Source organism: Stegodyphus dumicola, chromosome 5 (assembly GCF_044657685.1).
Source record: "Stegodyphus dumicola isolate Sdum_Otavi_A_Nest chromosome 5, ASM4465768v1".
In the NCBI taxonomy this organism is placed as follows: Eukaryota; Metazoa; Arthropoda; class Arachnida; order Araneae; family Eresidae; genus Stegodyphus; species Stegodyphus dumicola.
In genome coordinates, this window is record NC_140772.1 from 20800840 (window position 1) to 20825129 (window position 24290).

At 31.1% G+C, this 24290-nt stretch overlaps 1 protein-coding gene across 2 annotated transcripts in view; it reads right to left on the reverse strand.

The window, feature by feature from the left end:
• Elys (AT hook containing transcription factor 1 homolog) overlaps nucleotides 1–24290 on the reverse strand; it is a 195608-nt gene that overhangs the window by 88581 nt on the left and 82737 nt on the right. For both annotated transcript variants that reach the window (XM_035351721.2, XM_035351713.2), the window contains exons 18-21: nucleotides 17576–17777; nucleotides 12893–13223; nucleotides 5709–5902; nucleotides 2113–2207 (exon numbers count right to left, since the gene is read on the reverse strand). In XM_035351721.2, coding sequence (XP_035207612.1) covers nucleotides 2113–2207; nucleotides 5709–5902; nucleotides 12893–13223; nucleotides 17576–17777 — 822 coding nt within the window. The remainder of the gene's footprint in view (nucleotides 1–2112; nucleotides 2208–5708; nucleotides 5903–12892; nucleotides 13224–17575; nucleotides 17778–24290) is intronic.

Here is a 24290-nt window from a genome sequence, read left to right on the forward strand (position 1 = left end):
ATGCTCTAAAATCCGGACCTCAAAACCAGCACAGCGTTTTTATGGTAGGCTTTACACAAGTGCATTTGATTCCCTCCCCTGCACATAATAAAACATCTTGGACAGTCCCAATTCTTAATTTCACTTCAACACGAAATTAAGTACCTTGTTATTGAAGAAACAATCATTTTAGCATAAATTTGTATGAGCAGTAATTTTTAGCAGTAATTTTAGCAGTAATGTGACTCCACTGTTGCATATCTACTTGGCACTCATTTCAAACCGAAACATTCCACACAGATACATCGTTGATCTGACACCAAATCATTATTTTTATTATACTTTCCTTTCATGATAACTTGAGTAATGACTCTTGTAGCGATGCTTAAACAATTTTTTTTATGTTAGTAACTGAATAATAAAGGAGTATGGTAACCTTTCACGTTGGCATTACGCTTGACTATAATTACAATTTTAAGTTAAATGCTCTTAAAAAATGTTGACGAAAAATTTACCAAAAATTTTCTTTCCACATGCTACAAATAGCTTTTGTTGATGATACTCAAGAACTCAAAGATTACATTTAGAGCTATTTGAATTAAGAGTAACTGATTTGTTATTCACATAAACCCAGAAATAGCACCAGGGCTCGTATGGCCACGCCAAGTCACAGAATTTAGGACCCACAGAGACCGCATCAGGTGGTAAGATATCTAGCACCGGCCCTCAATAAGGCTTAAGTATATGTGGGAATTTATTTATTCAGAACTAAGTTAATTCTTAGGCATGTGCAAGACATAGACATAAGTAAATTAAATAACTAAACTAATAAAATTGAGGCTTAATTGTCTCAGTGCGCAATAGAAGGGAGATAAAATTTAACGCAACAACTTGTCATTAGTCGCCAAGCTCATGATACATAGCCAAATATGTAAAGTGAAAGATAGCTAAATCTGATGATGATAGCCACGAATTTTAGAGGTTTTCGGATATTGCAAAACAAAGGTCAAATTTTCCAATTAACTGATTTTGTAAAGAAATTTGGAGAAGTGGTAATAAATGAAGATGATATAAAAGAAGTTTTTCATTGTGGTGACAATGCTTCTCAATCATCAATCAATTAACGAATGGCGAATCTGTAGTATGATTCTAGATACAGAAAATACCACTACTGATAGTGAAAAGCATGACAGAGAAGTTACTTTATTACGAGGAAATTTCGATTGATAAGTTCGTCGGAATTCTCGAAATAGCAGTTACAGGACTTCAACAATGTAACTAAACAAAAGATTATGTCAATCTACAGAATTAAAGAGAAAGTATTAACCCAAAAAACGTAGCAACTTACACAACTTACATTGAAAAAAATGTTTAATAAGGTAAACAATTAAATATTAAGCTTTTTGTAATTTTTGATACCCTTTAGATCATAAATACTTCATTATTTCATAAATCACGGTTTCAATAAATCACAGTTTCATATTTTTAATTTTATAATTTCTACATGCCATCTTACTAGATTTAAACTGATGATCTAATATCCGGAAACATCCCAAATCCAGAATCGCCCGACGAGTCCGGATTTCGGACATTGTACTGAATATATATTAGTTAAATCCTTATAAAATGGTCTACAAATTTTTATTAAAGCAGTTCAGATCAAATAAAAATTAATAAAAAATATTTTGCTAAAAATCACTCAGAGGAGATGAATATGTACAATTCGATTGAGTTTTATTCAGAAATTATTCAACTACATTCAAAAAAAAGAAAAGAAAAACATTCTCACAATAGCATTTTCATAGCAATTATTTTCTTATAAAATTATTCACTGTCAATTATTCACAAAGTTCTAGAATTAAGTTAAGGTAATTTAATATCAGATAAATTTGAAACTGGAAGATTTGGTGATCTGTCTGGAGAATAGACTATATGATAAAAATCAGGGGGTGGCAGCCGCTCTTCAGTTATGTAGATGAAAAATGCTATAACAATATATCGTGTAATATACAAATGTGAAAAATGGAGACCTCCTGGCAGATAGTTACATAACATAATCTTATTTCAAACTCAAATTTACAACTAGCCATAAAGTAATAATTCAAACATATTGAATACATAGAGAAAACATACTTTCTTGACAACCACGAAACAAATGTATCAGCAGCTCCTCAGCCTGTGGACCATTTTGCTTTTTTCTCTGATAATAAAATGCTCGAGTAATTGCACTGTTAAATAAAAAGAAAATAGGAAAAGAAATTTATAATCTATAGCTATTATATTAAATTTGTATGCATAAAAACTTGATAAAACCTTTAAATAACTAGAATATTATTTGAACTAAAAATGCTTGTAGAGGATAATTAATATTCCTCTTCCTGGTTTTAGTCCTAAGCTAGCTTTTATAACTATACTAAACTCCATGGTGCAACAGCCCTTAAAGCGCCATGGCGTGCAATGCCCTGATATCTGCTTTCTTGACCGTGGGCCACAGGGTACATGAACATATGGCTTGGACAAGTGGTCAGCTTGTGAAAGGACCCTATTTTAAAAACACCTGTCATTTTACTGCATATACAGATTTTTAATAACACAAAAGTCTGATAAAATAATCAGTATAAAATGCAAACTTTGGGGAAAAAGTGGTACCAAACATTTTTCACACTGAATCAAGCCCTTAAAATTCTTATATAAACAATATGCAACTCCATATACAGAAAAGCAAACTTGTTTCCCCTTTTTTTCACTGGTCAGTGGCAATACACTACTTTAGAACACTTCCTATGCCAGAAAGCTGATTATGTTAAACCCTTAAGCTTCATTCAGATGAGGGCGTAAAGGGTACAAGTGGTTAAAGTCGAGCTCCGTTGCCAAGGCAACCAATCCGTGCTACGTCACAAAATCTGGTTTAGGGCTCGTGGCATAGGATTCAAAGTTTTCAACTTTACGCCGAGTTTGGGATAAGCGTCGACCAATCAGAGCAAAGCTAAAACGAGCGGCATTCTACAGGAGATTTCGCTGTTACAAAACAAGCAAAGAGAACGCATGAAATCAATCGAGCAAGAGAACAACGCGGGGAAGTTGTAGACACATCCACGTATGCGCAAATTTAGCTTCTCCCATTGGCCACGGCTTACACCCCATTCTCGCAAGTGTGAGCGGAATTTCCGTATTTTACGCCCTTATGGCTACGCCTCTATGCCCCTTACGCCGCCGTCTGAATGCAGCCTTAACCCATGATTTAGATTCGAAGATGTTGGGCCGAAATTGTATACAAGCTCGCGCAGCATTCGGGACATTTGCACGACTTATGTAACATGCTAATCCGGGCAATCGTAAACATGACGAATTATGTAATTTTCGAAGAAAGTATAGGCAAATAATTATTGACGATCAACCACCAGAGTCCTGGCTTTGGAAAGAAATCAGAAATAGTCCAAAAATCTGAGACTATACAATGACTCCTGGCATAAGAGAGGAAGCCTTATGTCAATTAGGAGGAAGTAGAGGAGAATTTGATATATTTAATCTAATATTTGATGACATATTTTGGAACAATATTGTAACCGAAATGAATCAGTATGCGGATCAAGTACGAGAAAATCCACACAGAACACGAGTGTAAAAAGTGTAAAGTTCCGTTACATGTACCAGATTGCTTTGAAATATATCATACCATTACAGATTATTAATTTTGTATTCTGGAGTTTTGTATAAATAAACATTTTGTAATACTTGAGTCTACCACAATTATTGCATCAGACTGTAACTGCGTATCAAATATTCCACGTAATATTCACTTCTGGCCCGATCACCGTACTCGGGCTATGCCCGTGAAAATTAGGTTTGGCCCGCCCAGCATACACGGGCTATGCCTGTGAAAGTTAGGTTTGGCCTAACCATCGTATGTGGGCTATGCCCGTCATTGTAGATTAAGGGGTTAACTTTGTATTTAAGCTGAATTTCTGTATATGTGGTAAAGCAACCTAATTATCTTAACTGTTCCTCAACTGCACAATTACTGGATTTCAGTTTTGAACTGGAAAAATGGTATTTGATAAAATGAAAAAAATATATATACAAGTAAAGCAAGCTAAACAGGAAAATACAAAAAAGAGATATTTTTTTTTTTTTTTTTTTCTTTTTTTTTTTTTTCTTAGAAGAAGAATATAGCACTTGCACACATATATGAAAAAGACCGTTGTTCAAGTCATACTTGCCACCTAGGACACTCAAAAATCAGGAGATTTTTCACAATGTTAAAAAGACTTTTTAAATGATAAAAATATGGTTTTTAATATGAATTAACTTTAAACAGTTACTAATTCTTAAATGCTGTTATGAACAGTGGCAGATTTTGCTTTTGTTAAGAAAGAAAGAAACTTCATAAATTTGTTCGCAGCAATTGCCATGTGGGCCTGCTTTCCCTAATAAAAGTTTCTCTAATATGTCTTCACTAATCTTAGATCTAAATTTAGTCCTCACTTTCGCAACAACACTGAAAATCCTCTCACACTCTGCATTACTATGGCGAACTGTCAAGATGGCCAACATAATTCTAGACAGTTCACTATATTTCAAAATTCCATCAGCACCTTTCAGTTTTCGAATTAAACTCCACTGGGTGTCAATCCTAGCTGATTTTATAACTTCATCCAAGTTTTCTAATTGTAAACTGCAATATTAATCAGTGGCAACATCAATATAATCATCTTTCATAACTAAATGAAGTAACACAGGAAATCTGTTTAAAAAGTACCTTATATCAGAAAAAGATGCATTTGCTAGAGCAGAAACATCAGCAACTTTAGCATGCAAAATCACTTCAATGTTGACTGGAAATTCATGTAGTATGAAGATGTAGAACAGACGAAAACAAATGAAATTTATGTAGAACAGACATTCTGCATTAATAACTTCTTAGTCCTTTGTTTCCAAAGAAAAATTTAATTTTTTCGTTTCCCCCCCCCCTCAAAACTCATGTTGTTTTTGTGTACGCAGATGTTTGAGAACATCTGCCCTTCCACCATGCAAAATCGAAAAATCACAATGACAGACGGTACACATCACAAATTTATTACATAACCTTGAGGAAATAATGGAAGGAAAGTCAACTGTGTACAAGTTTTGAAACATACACAAGTATTTCACCTTTCTCGCAGACATAAATTGACATATAAAATGCATACACATAAGCAGACATATAAGATGATAATTTCTAAAACTATTTCCCGAAGGCACATGTACTCACACAACTCAGGACAAGATGAACGAAATAACTAAAGAACATCCAAATAACAGCCTTGAGCTCATTGGCTAACATATGCCAGATGACACGCAATGGAGCTTGATACCCATTGGAGAACTGGAGAACGACGTTTCTGGATATGTATGCTCTCACTCACAAAGCATAAGTTCTCATCTGACGCAAGGTTTTGTTTTAGATATAATCTAGAGAAAATTCAATTGCTTTCAGAGGTCCAAAATCACTTTTTTTTTTTTTTTTTTAACGAAGTATAAAGCAAAGTTCTATAAAAATCATGAGAAATTTTAAGAATAAGTAAAAGTCGGGAGAAATATATTGTAAATCGGGTTGGTGGGAGAGCAGTCAAAAATCGGGAGTCTCCTGCCTAAATCGGGAGAGTTGGCAACTCTGATAAGTTATTACATAACATAACTTTTATTATGGGAAATAATATCTTATGCTTTCAGAAATGTAAAATACATACCCATGGGACAATAGAACAGATAAGTACAATTTCATTTCTTCTACGGAATTCTGTGGTGGATCCATGTAATCAATGAACTTAAGGGCCTTTTGAGGTTCTCTTAAATATAAAAAGGATTTGATAATCCTTTGATGTTGCCATGGTAAAATATCTGAAGTTCTTATGGCAGGATTTAAAAACCTGTTTATGGCTTCCTAGAAGAAAATATATAATATTTATTGAAAAAAAGAAACCTTCTGCATTACATACTAACCAGTCACAGATCATATGCAAATTTTAAAAAAAATGAGGATAAATTAGCTTTTTTCTACGACTAAAATTTCCCCGTGTTAACATAATGAAGAAATGTCACTGTTTTCAGTTGGCAATAAAATCCTAACTGATACATGCCCCCCCCCCCAACAGAAAAGGCAGATGATTTTGGAATTTGTGAAAATATCTCAAAATTTCTCAAGATATCTCAAAAAATTTCTTTAAAAATTACAGTTAATGCACTCATTTTCCTGTAAAAAACAATGATGACTGACATAATAATATTTTATTACAATATGAAACAATGTGAAAAGAAAATTAATATTCAAAAATTCAAACTGAAATTGAGTAATATGAATTGTTTGATTTTTGAAAAGCATTTAACTACAAAAACAATTCATAAAAGTAAACCCTCTAATTATTTAACACGCTGAATATGGCATCGGTCTCTGGAGACCGAACTTTTGTTTGGTCGGTGCCGATCCCTATCAAAGTTAAAAAGTAAATGTATTGACTCCAATGAGATTTATGAAAACTTATTTAAAAATATTAATTTTATTAAAGTTTATTTATTTATTATTAGTTTTTGAGCACTGTAGGCACTTGTAAAAGGCTCAATATTTGGCTGATTGCTTTTTGAGTCAAACCATCCATTTTGGTCATTGGTTTTGTTAGCAGTTATGTCACAATTGTCATTGTCATTTTTCTGGGCTAATGAATTATCTTCCCAGGTTGACAGCCATAATACTTGATGACATCAAGGTTTAGATGATAAAAATAATTCTCTTGACATATCACTACCTCATTCTCTTCTGAACATTTCCAGTCTTATGAGCAGTAAATACTTTCCAAAGGAAACCAGAATTTTCTATTCGCAAACCATTTCAATACTTCCATGGCTTTTTTTCTAACTAATTGCGTTTAGCAGGTCACCTTTTTGTCATTTATATATACATGCATTGGCTGCACTGTTCCAGTCTGCAAGAGAAATAAGATGATGAAACAAAGTAGTTCTCTGTTCACTCTTCCCAGTGCTTGCTCACTGTCGGCTAAATGGAAAAGGCAGAAATAAGGACGCCACACTTGAAGTGTTAATGTATCTAGATACAAATATTTTATATAGATGGGCTTTGAGTCAATATCTACCATATGGTGGACTTAAATGGTGCAACAATGATGAATGGCTTAATAAAATGGATGACTCAGATATTGGGTATATCCCATACTTCTAATACACAGCAGCTTCTACTATACAGTAAAAGTTTATTTAAAATATCCAGAACAACATGACAAACATTCATATATGTCTTTAGCCATTGAAAATAGAATTCCAGATCACCCTAAGACAAGCTAAATTACTAACAACTTCATATGATAAAGAATACTATGTTGTTCATTGCGGAAACAATATTTGAAAATAAGTTTAAAATTGGAAAAAGTACATAGAGTATTAAAATTTAAACAATCCCTTTGGTTAAAGAGCTATATAGATATAAATATTGAAATAAAAACTAAATCTGTTAACAACTTTAAAAAAGGCTTTTATAAATTGATTAATAATTCAGGTTTTGAAGAAGGAATAGAAAGCACAAGAAAAAGAATCGATTGAAGATTATGCTGTAATTATGAAAAGGCTAAAATATTAATTGCTTTTATAAACTTTAAGCAACGAACTTGATAAAAATTTAGTTGCTGTTCATGTGAATAAAAATTCAGTCACCTTTAATAAGCTAGTATATGTTGAAATACGTATATTAGATTTATCAAAACAGTTAATGTATGACTTTTGCTATAATGTTATGAAACTTAAATATTCAGATTATGTTATGCTACTATATATACGAGTAGATACAAATATTTGGATATATTTTAATAAAACTGATTATCTTTATGAAGATAGGAAGTTGACTGATTATTTGGGTACATCTAATTATCCAAAAGATAATAAATATAATATTTCACAAGTAAAGTAAGAAGGTTTGGAGGAAAATGAAAGATGAAAATAATGACATAATTATGGAAGAATTTACTAGATTAAATGAAAATGTAGCCTACAAAACTGAAAACGTTATTGGTAAAGTCGAAAGGTGTAAAAAATATCTCATTAAAAACAAAATTTCATTTGAGGTTCATAAAGACTGTTCGTTTAATAAAAATTAGTATTACAAAACCAAGAATTTAATTAGAAGTATAAAATATGACTCATATTTGGTTAGAGTGAATAAAAAATTTTTATCACCTACAGATGATAAAGGCTTTATTTTAAAAAAAAAAAGGAATTCACATTAGGCTATTCTAAAAATTGTGTTATTAATAAATAATGGAAGAATTTAACAACTTGTGAACACTGAAACTCCTTTAAACTAAATGACTAAAATCCAGAAAAATATAAACTGATATCTTTGGAAGATGTTCAATCAATATATTAAGATTTAGCAATAGCTAACTTAAAAGTAAATGATGAAAAAGGAAGTTCGTGTCCCAGTAATCTCTCTGTTGAAACCACTGAAAAAGTAAATAGTGAGGATTGTATTTTTAATTTCAAAGGACAAATTAATAATAAATATTATGATTATGAATTAGAAAAAGCTCTTAAAAGGTACATTATATAAATATCAACTGGCCAGAAATTTTGAAAACAGATAAATTATCTGAGAGTTTGATTAGAAATTTTGAAAATGCTAAGGATTGGACAATTATTTCAATATATCAGATGTTTTCAGAGCCTTAGAATATGAAGACAAGCCTATCTTAGAATATGAAGACAAAGTAAAAAGCATAAGAGTATGCATATCAAAGATTATCAGAAAGATTTATCATTGAGAATGAACATTTAATTCATTGAGATGTCATGTTGATATCAGATGTTATCTGAAAAAATTATGATTGAAAATGTTTCTAAACTAGATAAGGAAAAAATTACGGAATTTCAAACTTAACCCTTTGATGGTAATGAACGAGTTCAGCTCGCGATCGAATCGTGCTTCATAATGCACGCAAACGAGTTCTGCTCGGGAGCAAGATTTTGACCGAAATGGTTAGTAACGAGCACTACTCGCGTAGTGAAATTTTTCCTCAATGCGCGCTGACGAGCTGACTTCGTTCGCCATTATTATTCTGCACTGATTGTTTCAAACAATGTGTTTCAAACGAAGGCTACTCGTGAAATTTAGTTAGTTTTAGTGTCTACAGATGGCAGTACGAGTTCCTCCATGAATTTCTTTGCATAATGAAGGTGGATTTTTTTTTTTTTACCTTGTTCATTTTATACGGATTTTGGCACGGTTTTTAGGGTGTTTGTACAGTAAAATGGCTCAAAAGCAAAAGTTAGATAGTTATGATGATGATTATGATTGTGATACAGAAAGCTTATCAAGTTTTGAATCTGATGAAGACTTTGTTCACAGTATTTCAAGCTCAGAAGACGATTCAAGCGATGAGGAAGATTTTTCGAGTGTTCGACAGTGGTGTATAATTGATTCAAGTTCTCACGCTCCTAGCCGATTTAGTTTTACTGGTGATGTAGGCATGAAAGCTTGCGTGACAAATACATCTGATCCACTAGAGTATGAGCTGTTTTTTACTGATGAGATTATAAATCATATTGTTACGGAAACCAACATTTTTGCATAATGCCCCATTATGTGCAATTCCATGTTTTAAAGTATATCACACACAAAAAGATTTTTAGGTAATTACTGTATTTATACTGTGCTTCATACAGTTTTACATTAGTTGTATTTATTTAGTCCTTTCAATTTAATATTTGTCTTATATTTATAATTAACTATTATTATTTATATAATTGGTTATAATCATTTATAATTTACTGTTTAATAATTATTTTAAAGTACGTAAAAACTGTTATTTATGTACTACAAATACTTTAAGAAATTTTTAAAACGCGCGAGGCGAGCTATCTACGGCATCGCCAGAGAAAGGTGACATTTTCGGAAGAACGGCGGGGGACACTTTCGACTACTGTTTACTCCTAATGCTGCGCGAATTAAGTAAACGGAAACTGCTCATTTCCATAACCGTCAAAGGGTTAAAGTGATAATTTCATTTTTTTAAAATCTTTTTTTATTTACTTTAAAAAAATCAGCCCGTCAGCTGTTTAGATTGTACATCTGGCTTGAATATAAGTTGAGTTCACTGCTTTAATGCTTCTATTCTTCATTTATAACAAGTATTATTTGATTACTGCTGGAGGCATTAATGAAATAGAGTGATACATAAAATAAATACTTTTTTTCTCTCTAGATCTTCTAAAATGTTACTTTTTATTCAGTCAAAAGACATACCAATAAGTTTAAATTACAGTTCAGTACCCAGTTTACCTGGGATAATACTGGAAACAATATACTTGTCTAATTCAATATCCCAGTTAATCCAAGAACAGTTTTTAAAAAATAAAATGAAGAATAACTAATATTATAAGTGATTTAAAAATACCAATAATTATTTCAATATATATTTGCTGATATAAATTAAACTATTATTCGAAACAAAGACCTCGCTGCAAAAAATGACAAAGAAAATATCTTTAGAAATTCTAAACATCTTTAGAAATGAAAAAAAAATTAGTAAATTGCATTAAAGAACAATATTTAACCTATTAACTGTCATGCCCGAGATAGCACTGGTGTTCGAAAATGTCACGCCCGAGTATTTCTCGGGGTAAATTTTTTTTTTTTTGAGTGCATCATATTGTCATACCCGAATATATATCGGGAGATGTTTATTTCGGCTACATTTGGTTTTTACAATAAAAAAATTTGACAATTTGTGTACCCAAATCATCAAAATAACTTGACAGTTAAAGGGTTAAGAGCAATTTGAATGTCTGAGTTAAAACTTGTATAAAAAAGTTACTGAATTTTTTTTAAACATTTATGCTTATATATTCTGGATAACTTACAACAGAATTACTTAGTAATACGGATAAAAAATGACTACCAAATACTGTGGCATTATCTGCTACCCATGCTATTATAACACTCATTTTTTTTTTTTTACTTTCAGTATTTTTCACAAACAATTCTGTTTCATGAACAGCTGTCAATCTTCATATATGAAAAACCAGCAGATTTTCTTGCTGCACAATGACACAATATATAAAAGAATGATACTGACAATTATTACATGATTTTGATATATAATATATTACTTTGATATTTAATTAAAGATATTTTTCACATCTACTAATTCTACATTTTTTTTATACTAGTTGCATTTGATTTGTCACTTTCATATTGGTGAAAACTGAAGTAAAGGGGAAAAAGTTTAATTGATTAAAGAACTTTTAAGAATGATGAAAATAACTAGTAATGTGTATATAATCATGCAGATAAACTTAATAATGTATGATTTGCATCCTTAAAGTAAAATTAAATACAAATGTTTAACTATTAACACTAGTTAAGTCTTCATAAAATGTTCTACATTTATTTTAAGAGTCAGGATTAAAAGAGTATGGATTGAATGAAAATTTATTAGAAAAATCACTTGGGGAAAAATGAATTTGCACAATACAAATTTCATTTAGAAATAACAATCATAGTGCTTTAACCCTTTTAAAAAATTCAAATTTTTTTATGTCACTTTCTTTTACTTTGATGCTTATTGGTCAACTATAATTAAGACACAATAACATGCCGAATAAATACTAATTCAGAAGTCAAACAACAAAAATCAGCGTTATATTTACAAAATTTTCACAGGACTAGTTTCGATGGTTTTACCGAACCACCATCTTTAGCTGCAAAACCGCAAATGACTATGATTCAACTATGATTGAAATAGATGATCCAATTCAGAAAAGTTAAAAACCAAGAAATCTGAAGATTAAGCAGGTGACCAGAAAATGTGTTGAAAAATCAGCAGTCTCAATTATTTTACAGTTACTGTAGCATGATAATGGTTTGTAATAGTAATTTTTCCATCATTCTGCTATAAACATATTTTACTTTTTTTAAGACAGCTTCCAATTCATCCACAACCTATTTAACCAGAAGTTGACTATATATCTTTGCAGGTAGAAAAATGATACAGTGCACTTGAAGAGACTCCAGCTGAAGTACCCCATGTATTATGACTCTTATGTCAACACAATGAAGCACTAATTAATGATGGACAGCTGTCAGTTAATGGTCTATTCAAAAGCTTATTATTACAATTTATAAAACCACAAACTGAAAACACTAGTCAGATGATGAATATATATTTGCATCTGTTTTCAGATGACCAGTCATTTTGCACTAGACTTCAGAGCATCTCATTTTAGGTGATTAGCTAAATACTGCATTTGAAAATTATGTTATGTTAATTTCCTAACAGTATTATATTTTCTTTTTCGTCTTGAATTTTAATGTAATGATTTTGTCCAATTCAGAAGTTTTATGGAAATTTGTTGTGAGACGAGTAATTAAAAAAATTGTGTTTTCTTAACTGCAACTTTTGTTTAAACCTAGTAACATAATTTCCAGCTTTAGGAATTGCTTACTATTTTTTCAGACATTTCTCCTCTGCCACTTACTGACTATAAACTGAAAACGTTTAGACATATTACAGTCAAAATTTTAATCTTCATAGTAAATATACTTCCATACAGTTGATTAAATAGCAAAAGCATAAACCTATTAATAGATTCAGGCAGCTGTTAAATTCATTCACAAGCTAGAAACTCTTCAAAGTTTTGTGACACAAATTATTTTAATTATACCATATATTGTGATCAAATAACAGTTGCTTTAGTTATTTTTACATTTTTCATTACAGGATTAACAAAAATTAACTTACACTATCAAGTTAATGTCAAGTTAACAAGCAAAATTTCAATTTAGAACAATAAAAAAACCTAATATTTCAAATGTGAAAAACAAATGAATTATTCTGGTATATTTTAAGTCTTTTTTGTTCCTTATACTTACTTCAAAATCTTGGCGATCTAAAAACCAAAAGGCTTCTATCAATTTTTCCATACTTTGAGACATACCAAATATGATGGGAAATTTCTTTAATCCACTGTCTGACAAATCATTTCCATTAGAAGAGGAAAAATTATATATGTCAAGCAGCAGGTAATAAAGTATGGCATGGATCAACTCGGTACTGACACTTTCGACGAGATAACAGCTGACAGCAGCATAAATACTTGGCGGAGGATAAGTATATGTCCCTCCCTTTTCTTGCCAGGTATTACTAACATCAGCCTCTTCAATTAATCCATCAATAAGCAAGATATCAGTTGAACCTATAGAACTGTAAATAAACAAAAATAAAATTATTTTAATATTTCACAACATAGAGTGAATATTTAAACATAGAGCCCCATTTTAAAAAAATGGCAGTTCCTCACAAAGAAGGGGGATTCAGAATTTTATCATCCCACTAGAGAATTTATTAAGGTTCTTATAATCTTACTGAGCTTGCAATTTATCTATCTTCTTTTAGACTCACTCAGGCTGACAGAGATTTTTTTCCCCTCTTTTTAACTTTATTATCAAACATCTTTTCTTTGTATTTGTGCCACATAAAATTCAACAACAAAAATCATAAAATGTTTAAAAACAGCCTATATCTAGAATCCTTGATACAGTGTTAAGAGTTGCCGTAAACTATTTTGCACAGAAGGGAAATTATTCTCAAACCTCACATTTGTTGTCCATTTCACTTTTCAATAACAATCCACTGGAACAGCCAAATACCTAAAAAGTAACTATAAAAAATAAATCCAGCTAATGAACTTTCACAGGTCCAGCTGGTAATTAATAAAAGAGTAAAAAAACTGTGTTTATTGCTTTAAATCACTTAGTTTGTTAATCAATAATAGACACAATAATTTTTTTTAAAAAAAACTAGATACCTTATGCTTTTCTTCGTGGCAATACATTGGCACATGAAAGTTAAAAACATTTTATATTGGATACCTCTAGAATTCCTGATAAAATGTTAAATTTTGCTATAATTCTTTTTTACTGTCCCTATATTATTTTTTAACATAATACATAAAATAATTACAATTTCTTCAAAAATAATACATTTGATGACAAGCATTTTTTTATTTGCACTGCCATGTATTTTTTCCCATATCTGCTATATTATTACTTAAAAAAAATGACAGCAACATTTGGTGGCAACATCTGAAAAGTGATAAGAACATAAAAACAAAAAAGGCATATTTCAGTCTTACAGCACCTCTGGTGCTTAAAAAAAAAAAAAATCTGTCTGCGAAATAAGTGAAATGGACTATTTCAATATTTACATCGTCTGCGTTGGAGTAGCTTAAGCAATATAAACTGTGACATCTAAAGCTGTGCTATTAAAAAAAGTGAAATATAGGTTTGTTTCCTTAGTCCTTACATTCTGAATCAAAGAATCAGATAGTTATGGTATTTATTTTCACTGATTTCTTTTATTAGCCAGCATTTACATTTTTCTTGTGTACTGTATCATACTGTGTGCTTGCAAAAGCATATCTTTTATGAATTCACGTATAATTGTTTTTATGAATTTATGAGTCATCTCTTTTGTTTTCAAGTAAAGTCTTTTTCATGCACATATGTTTTTATTCGTTTAAAGTAATCTCTTGTGCTTTTAAGCAAATTTATTCAGACATTTCAGATTTTTTTTAATAGTATGTGTGTTTAGGTCAGAATAAAATTTGCAGTTCATTTTTATTAAAAGTTTGTATGCCCAAACTTTGAATACTTTACTGTGATACAGCTGATGAGTGACAGCATTTTTGTGGTGTTTTATACTATCATATACTTAATAGTTTTGAATTTATATGTTTTAATTTTCACATACTTAAAATTTTATTCTTCTTATATGCAATGTGCTTTAGCTTAACTTATGTAATGAAAAACTTCAAAGAATGCCCCCTAGAAGCGTAATACATGTATAAATTTGTTACTTGATGAAAAACTTTCAGTGTGTATATTATTCTGTTTACACATAACAATGCCACCAAATTTTAGTAATCAAATTATAGCCTTATGTGTTTATCATGCATTCAAACATATGATGATACAGTATATTGCAAAAAACACTCACTGGCATGTATAAAAAGCCATCATGATATCTGGCAGCTGTTCAGTAAAATTTCAATCCTTACTGCACTTTTCCATCGTTGCAGAATTTTGGTGATTGTGCCTGTCAGTGTGGCTGCATAAATTTTGTGGTGGAGAGAAGTCGTGATATATTGAATTATTTAAATTATTGTAGGCAAATCTTTACTTAATGAAATTGCAGAATCTCACAAAAACATTGCTAAATGGAAGAAACTGCAAAGAGGAGATTATGGTAAAACACTATTTAAGATTCTTTTCTCCCTATTTTAAATGTTAAACAGAATATAATCAGTTACTTTAGTTTGTTTTGATTGTTAGGAATATTTCATGTCATATTATCTCATACCTTCGCAATGCTTGGAAACACCCGATACATTTTCTTCAAACAAAAAACCACACTGCATTTAACATATCTTCTGTCAAAGATTTTGCACATTCATTTTCATTAATGTTATAATTATGGTCTGAAATGCTACACAATTAGCTTTCTGAGAATGGCGCATTGTTAAACTTTCAAGAGATTAATGATGCAAGCTTAAAATGTTATTAATAATAAAAATGATTCTAATTTGGAAATTTTAGATTATAATCTCAATTATTTTACTAATGATAAACATTTAAAAAAGATTTTGAACATAATAATTTTTTTAAAAGTAACAAAAATATAAAAAGTAAAAATCATAAAATATTATAAGTAAAATCATATAATTAAATATAAAATAAAATCTTGTAAATATTTTGGTTTACCTTCTGAAACAAAAAATAATATCTATTGCCGCCAATTAAAATTTCAGTTTTAAAAACTATGCTGTTTATTTCTGCTTTCTTTTTTGAGTATTAAGTAACAATCTATAAGTAAATTGCTAATGCTTTCTTTTAATTTATATATATAACTTTGTACCTATAAAAAGGAAGTTTATTATACAAATCCAAGATTATAACACATATTAATCATGTAAAACATATATTTTCCACTGCTTGTGTTATGAATAAAGCTTCAGGTCACCAACAGGTTATTAATTGTTAAATATTTGAAAAGGCAAAAAGTATTTGCGGAAAGCATACTCCATGAGTTCCCCTAACAACTGCATAATTTAAAGTTTAAATGCATATTTATAAATATAGGGTTGGCAACTAAGTAATTGCGGATTTTCACTCACAGATGGCTTCAGTTGAATTTTTAGGGTTGCAGACGTAGTACAAATGTACAACACATTTTGTTATTTGATAGTTGGCAATTCAGCTGTCAATCAGTAAAAAAAGTTTTTTGATCGGTTGTATAGTTTTCGTTTGGCGTTCGTTGAAAAATGGAAAATCAAAAGGAACATTTTCGTCATATTTTGCTTTTTTATTTCCGCAAAGGGAAAAACGCATCGCAAGCTCATAAAAAGTTATGTGTTGTTTATGGTGACGAAGCCTTAAAAGAATGGCAATGTCAAAATTGGTTTACCAAATTTCGTTCTGGTGATTTTTCACTCAAAGATGAAAAACGCTCTGGTCGTCCAGTTGAAGTTGATGACGACCTAATCAAAGCAATAATCGATTCGGATCGTCACAGTACAACACGTGAGATTGCAGAGAAGCTTCATGTATCACATACATGCATTGAAAATCACTTAAAACAACTTGGCTATGTTCAAAAACTCGATACATGGGTTCCTCCTGAACTGAAAGAAACGCATTTAACACAATGCATTAACAGCTGCGATTTACTAAAGAAACGTAATGAAAATTATCCATTTTTAAAACGACTGATAACTGGTGATGAAAAATGGGTTGTTTACAACAATATCAAGCAGAAAAGATCGTGGAGCAGGCCAGGTGAACCAACTCAAACAACATCAAAAGCTGATATTCGTCAAAAGAAGGTTTTGTTATCAGTTTGGTGGGATTACAAAGGAATTGTCTACTTTGAACTCTTACCACCCAACCGAACGATCAATTCTGATGTCTACATTGAACGACTAACGAAATTAAACAATGCAGTTGAAGAAAAGCGGCCCGAATTGACAAATTGAAAAGGTGGTGTATTCCATCATGACAATGCAAGGCCACACACATCTTTGGTCATTCAGCAAAAATTATTGGAGCTTGGTTGGGATGTTTTGCCACATCCACCATATAGTCTTGACCTTGCACCATCTGATTACTTTTTGTTTCGATCTTTACAAAACTCCTTGAATGGTAAAAATTTCAATAATGATGATGATGTCAAATCGCACCTGATTCAGTTTTTTGCTAATAAAAACCAGAAGTTTTATGAACGTGGGATTATGATGCTGCCTGAAAGATGGCAAAAGGTCATTGATCAAAATGGGCAATACATTACAGAATAAAGTTATTTAGTTCCATGAAGAAATTGTCTTTGATTTTCTAAAAAAAATCCACAATTACTTAGTTGCCAACCCAATATATGCAAGTTAAGCACATAAAAAGTAGCCTCCTAAAATTATCTCGTTCCATTATACTAACAACAATATTTGGATTACTTTTCTTTAACGAAATCTTACAGTTAAATATTATCAAGAAATATTTAAATACCTATGTATACTCTGCAGTTGCCTTCGCCTGAGAGCATAAGCTTCTACTAATGAATTAACGGGATACAAAATACTAGCTCCCTCAACTTCCTCCCCTTCACAAACTTCCGGGAGAATGTGAACAGAGCGTAACCACAGTAACACTTGAAGATATAAATTGATGGAGTTGACAACATCTTTTCTGCACTGTAAGTCTTGAATGCCTAAAAAGCAAAAACCGTTAGTAAAATCTTGTTTCTTTATGTGACACTTAGAGGGTATTGCCAAAGCTTTGTCATAACTCATACACTTTTTTACATATAAAAAGTTAGTTTATTATAAGAATTCAAGATATAGCACATATTAATCATGTAAAACATACATGTTTCTACTGCTGGTATTATCAATAAAGCTTCTAGTCAACAACAGGTTATTCATTGTTAAATATTTGAAGAGGCATAAAAAGTTAGAGAGAAAAAGAATTATAAAAGATTTGAAGATCTCAAGAGTTATAAAAGAACAGCCTCGTGGGAACCATTTCAGATAAACTATGGTCAGGCTCATTTTCATAAAAAAAATGAAGGAACTGCTCATTTTTATAAGCATTATTCTCAAAATAATGCTACTTTTTAACACATTCTACACGAAACTTAAAAGCCTCTTTCAAGCTTTAGATTTCTACTTAAATCACAAAAACAGAAGAATATACATCTGTAAATTGAGGAAGAGAAGGAAGATTCAGCTTTTATTTTTATACCAATTACTATTTTTAAATTATTAAATATACCATATATGACAATGAAGAAAAACACAAAATGTGTATTTTCAAATTTTCACAGACTGTGAAAATTTGAAAATATAACGCTGATTTTTGTTGTTTGACTTCTAAATTAATAAAATAAATATGAAATTTATCAAGTAGCATTCAATATTTTACATTTATAATAACTGGACATATTTGAAAGAAGATAAGTGACATTTTAGTTACATTTTACTAACAGTTAGCTTTTTTATTTTTAATGTCTCATTTTGTCACATACTTGCTCAGTCTAGAGGTTTAGTAAATAGTAAGTAGATTTTATGTCAAACAGCATAGGTTAAAATGAGCATTAAAATCATAACAATATGATTCATAACAAAAGACTGGCTGTTGTCACTGCTCCTGCTTGCCTAGAGAGACCTGGTGATCAGAACAAACCTGAAAGGCCTGATGTAGGCACAGTTAAGTAAGTTTTGAAAGTTAGCTGAGCTCTGTCTGACGCAGTTAGTGCCGTAGCTTCGTGTAGAGTTCCAGGAGTTGTAACTCAGTTAATATACTTTAAGGTTCTATTAAGCCACTAAAGCACTAAAGGTTGATAAGTTGTTTTGCATGATTTTAAGTTTCGCTAGATGCGAAGAATAAGTTTTATATAAATTTTTATATTTTTGTGTTTTACCTTGTGAACACTGTAAAGGTTAATGAAAGCCAATAACTTGCTTTAATATGCAAAGATAATTTTTAAGGGTAAGCACTAAGTTATAAGTAATTAAATTAGGCATTAGATAACCTTAGTCATATGGATTTACATAGACACTATCAAATTAAAATTTATTTTTTAATAATATTTGTTAAAAAAAAACCTATTAATATCACAATCTAATAAAATTTCACAGTTTAAAATACATGCAATTTATGACATTGATTTTTAAACAATATTAGGATAATTACACATTAAAATTTTTATGTTTTGTAGCAACAAACTCAAATAAATAATGAAGGCCTGCCCAGACATTTTGGCTATTTCATATCGATTTCCTTCTCCTTAAGCATCTTTTCTAACAATTAGAAATTTGTCTCAATACACAAAACAATGTTCTCATTAGTTTCTGCCTGTTTTATCTCCTAACTGTCAACCTCTCCACAATGTACTACCTATGAGGGTTTACTTGATCTGGTAAAAGTTAAGTAGTCCAAGGCCCTTACAGACGTGAAACAAATTATGGCTATGTCTGAAAGTAACTATAAATCAGAGGTTTAAATAAGTTTCTTATTTATTTGAAAAGAACTTAGAACATAAAGGCATGTTCTTATGCTAACAAAACCAATTACAGCTCGTGGTGATGTAATTAAAGAAGAAGAGTCAAATTCAAACTAAAAATATGGACTAGTGGTCAATTTAATTTCAGTTTAATCTGGTTCAATAACTCTATCATCATAATAAACTCAAATGTTAGCAGCGGTAATGGAAATTATCAGAGCTGATAGGAACTAATACAGGGAGCAAGTGGAGGTCAGAAACACACTCTTGTCTTACACTCCAAAAACCTCAGTTTAAAAACTGTCTCAGTGATTTGCATTCTGTTGAGGAAATAGAAATGAGAAATTATAGTAAAGGCTGAAATTGTTAACAATTGGGTAATTTATATAATAATAACTACATATCTCTGAAGAATAATTTTCTTTCTCTTTACATATTTAGTTTGTTTCTTCAATACATTTCCTTTTCACTTTTGGATTTTTTTAAATAATTATTTTTGGATTAGAATTTTTGGAATTAATTAAAGATTTCTGTTATTCTAAAAGACAAAATGCCTTTATATGTATGGAAAAAACTGCTAATTTTATTTCTTTAGTAATACGAAAATTCAGAAGAAATATGAAATACGTATGGTAAGGTCTGGTTACAGAGTTGGTGTGGCATAATTTTTAAAATTTAGTGACACACTGAACAACAAAATCTAGAAATGACAAAACTTTCAGAATTTAAAAAGGCACCAGGCAGCATAATTTAGGATCCACAGAGACTGCATCAGGTGGCAAAATGCATAGCGTATGATGCATTAAGACATATTAGATGAATCTTTTGAATTGCCAGTTTTCAATTTCTTTATTAATAAAATTATTCCTTTCTATACTGCTTATCTATATGATAAGATTAGAAGCATTTTTGATATTTTCCATGCTTGTGTCTAATGAAAAGTAGAGAAAGGGAAAACTAATGCATATTCTGAGAATTCTAATCATTCTGAGAAATGGGAAAACTCTTACCATGAAAAAATTAAAAAGATGTTTTTAATTAATTACATAGCTATTTTGCTTTTGCTAAAAACTGTTTTGTAAATTGTGCTTTATACCATTATACCTTGCTTATTTTTCAGATTCAAAACACTGTATAATATGTGGCCAAAATGGAACTTTATAATATGACAGTGAAAAATAAAAATGCTTTATTTTAATGTTATTTCTTAAATGTAATTCCAGTACATTACCATTATTTTAATGAAATTTATCAGTGTTAGAATGTTCTAAAAAAGTCAGCAAAAAAGTCCCAGATTTTGGAATTAAAAATTTCCCATAGAAACCAATCTTAAAATCGATAAAATGTTGATAAGTCGTCAAATTTAGAACCATTTAATAAAAGAATTCACATCCCCAAAAGTGGAAAGTTGTTTGAGAGCTCTTCCTTGAGAAATGAAAAATGAAATAATTTCGAAATGCTTATGTTTCACTTCTTGCTCAGAAACTCGAATATCCCACCAGTTATATTACAAATAGGAACAAATTATAACCCATTCACCCATTCAAAAAATAACCATATTTGTCAGTGAATCACCAAAAATATTGCTGCAAAATGCTAATTCCCACTCAAAATGGCTTTCATAAAAACAGACAGAAATTTCAAATTATTAAAATTAAGGACCTTCTGCCAATTTTGGCCGAAATTAAGGACTTTTAATTAAGGACAAAAATCGATTCCAAAAAAACTTAGACTTTTAAGGACTCTTAAGAACCATACGAATCCTGACAGATGCTGTACACAACTGGTTATACACCACCAATGGGGTAAACATTCTTGCAAAGGGTTAGAAAAACTGAAGCATTGCTGAGAACAGTGCATTCAACTACAAGGGGCTTATATAGAATGCATATAATATATCAGCTTACTTACTATATCTCCTTCCCTGTCAAGCAGTAAACTTTCCAGTTGACCTATGAAATTTTCAAGCAGAATTTTTAGGATCTGCGAGACCACACCTAACTGCAGTATAAAAAATTCAGAAAATGTTTGTATAAGAAAACCACTGTTTTACTCTGGCTACAAAGACAGGTTCATGTCAATATTACTTATAATCCAACTTATGAAGATCATTTTTGCAATGGTCTAGCATTTGCTAATTTGCAATTATAAGAAAATGGTTGGACCTATTAATTACTTCACTACCTCATTGTTCAGAATGCTGCCAAGCATTTAAGGTAAAAGACAGACCAATGTTGCATTCTCAAGGAAGGACGGAAACAATACATGAGTATATAGCCAATCAAAATCCTTACATTTTCTGCCCTACCCATTGTATAATGGCTATTCAACCATTTGAGGGGAAGAAATAGCTTTTTTTGGACACTGTCATTAATATTGTAAGGAGAAAATAATAATCTTATGATGTAACAAATACATAACTCATGATCTGCCTAAAAATCATGTCACATTATTTTGTGATTAGTAGGTTAACTATAGCCCTGCACACTATCATTTACTGCAGATGGAAGGACATCAGAGAGAAATGAATAGTCAATAAAACTGAAAGTGAATTGAGCAACCACTGAAGAAATTGAGACACTCAAGAAGGATGAAAATTAGCATTGAACAGAAAGTGAAATTTCTTACAATGATGCCTCAAATTTTAATTAACAAAATTATTACATAAAAGGACTAAATTATTTCAATTACTTTATACTAATGCTATCTAACTGTGGTGACAGATATCTTAACAGAGACATGACAAAAATGTTACACAGCCATCACATTTAAGCACTGAGAACAAGAATGAATAACCAAGTTGAATTATCAGTGTTCTGCAGTTTTACCCACTTAGCCACTTACTGGTCATTTGTTATTCAAAAAATATTACAAGAAGGGAGAGAAGCTTATGGAAAACAAATTATGGGCAGATCTACTGCTAAAAATGTCTGTGATTCTGAATGCACACAAAATATTTGCTCCAAATTCCTTTACTCACTGATGTTTCAGAACTGGTGATGGAAAAGGCGTTCAACCCTTGCAAAACTGAACTATCAAGCTCAAATGTTATAAATTTATGATGGAAAATATTTTTGGATATTGTAATCATTTTCAGATTATTGATAAATTCTGGGGCGGGAGATATTAGATAATGCTTTTATACAGTTAATCCTTCTAACACAAATTCACTTGAGGCAAACACTCAGTTAATATGAACAAATTTCGGTCCCAGCAATGATGTATATGACCTTAAAGGAAGTTTTATCAGTTAACACTAAATTCAGTTAGCACCAAATTATTAACTGTTTTTTAGTTTGTTGCATCATTAGATTTTGTCATTAAACAGGAAGTTTGCCATATTTTTCCCCTGTTGTATTGTTGTTTCTCTGCTATGGATGCATTCGGAAATGTTCTGTCCCATGTAATCGAAAACCTTTTATGACACTGGGCAAGTGTACAGTTCATAATGATTTGAACTTAACCAATGTAAAGGTTCACTCCCCATGAAACAAGTCATCTTCTGCCTTTAGATTCAGACATTATTGCAATTGTGAAAAGGTCTTATCACAAGTGACTTTTGAAAGCTGCAATTTGTGTTGTTGAAAAGGAGACGGAAATGCTAATTTCAAGTGTGCTTGATGCAATAAAAGCTATTGCCCCACTCTGAAAACCCAGGTCATCACAACACATACAGAACTGTTTTAGCAGAACTGGAGGCATAAAAACGCTAATCCCTGTTTATAAGTTAGATGGAGAGCAACGATGCTACTTCTCCTAATGAATCAATCCTCATATTATTTTTGAGCTGTTTGGTAGTGCACATGGCAGTGCTGCTTGCTGTGTGTGCATCAGTGGAATCTGATGTGCAAGCAGTTGTGTCTCAGGTGCAAGGAATGTCATCAGAAGAAAGTAAAGAGTATATTACCATTCCGCCCACCAAACAAGAAACATTGCACACCTTGGACACTGTAGAATGTTTTGCTGCAGCATCTAAATTGAAATTTAGTTTTATGGAAGTCATGAGTATGGCTGGCCAAGAAGTTACCAGGCATTTTCATTACTGTCTGCAACAGTGCTATTTACAGTAATTTTTTGTCAAAAAATTACCGAATGCAATTTTTTCTAGTACAGTAATTGATATAGTACTGTAGCGTTTTCTATGATGACATGGATAATATAATAGAGTACTTACATAACTACTACATAATGGTTAATGTGTAGAAAAAATTATACCAAAAATAAAATTTGAGCTACCAATTAACACGCATTTTTTTAACATGAACTATTGATTTCTCAGTCCCTTGAGATTTGTGTCAATGAGGATTTACTGTATAATTGGTATACAACATTATAACATTTTTTGTAAAGAAAATGTTACTGCTAAACAAATCTAATAATTATCAAGTAATCCATGTTATTATTTTGGCAACCTTATTAATGAATTTGAAACTTTACAAATAAAGTTCCTGTTTTATTTCTTAGTATTTATTACAATAAAAGGTGGTGTGGTGGTGTATTTAATTATGGCAAAGCACACTAGGGCTATCTGCCTAAGAGGAGGGATGCCTTTCGTGGAGGACTTTCTAAGGGAAACTGGCTCGTATACACGTTACACATGGGGAAAACCACGAAAACACCCATGCAGCCAGCCCGTTCGCGGGATTCGAACCTCGGACCGAACTACCAGTGTTCAGCGACTTTACCGCTCGGCCGCTGGTGGGCCCAATAAAAGGTGGA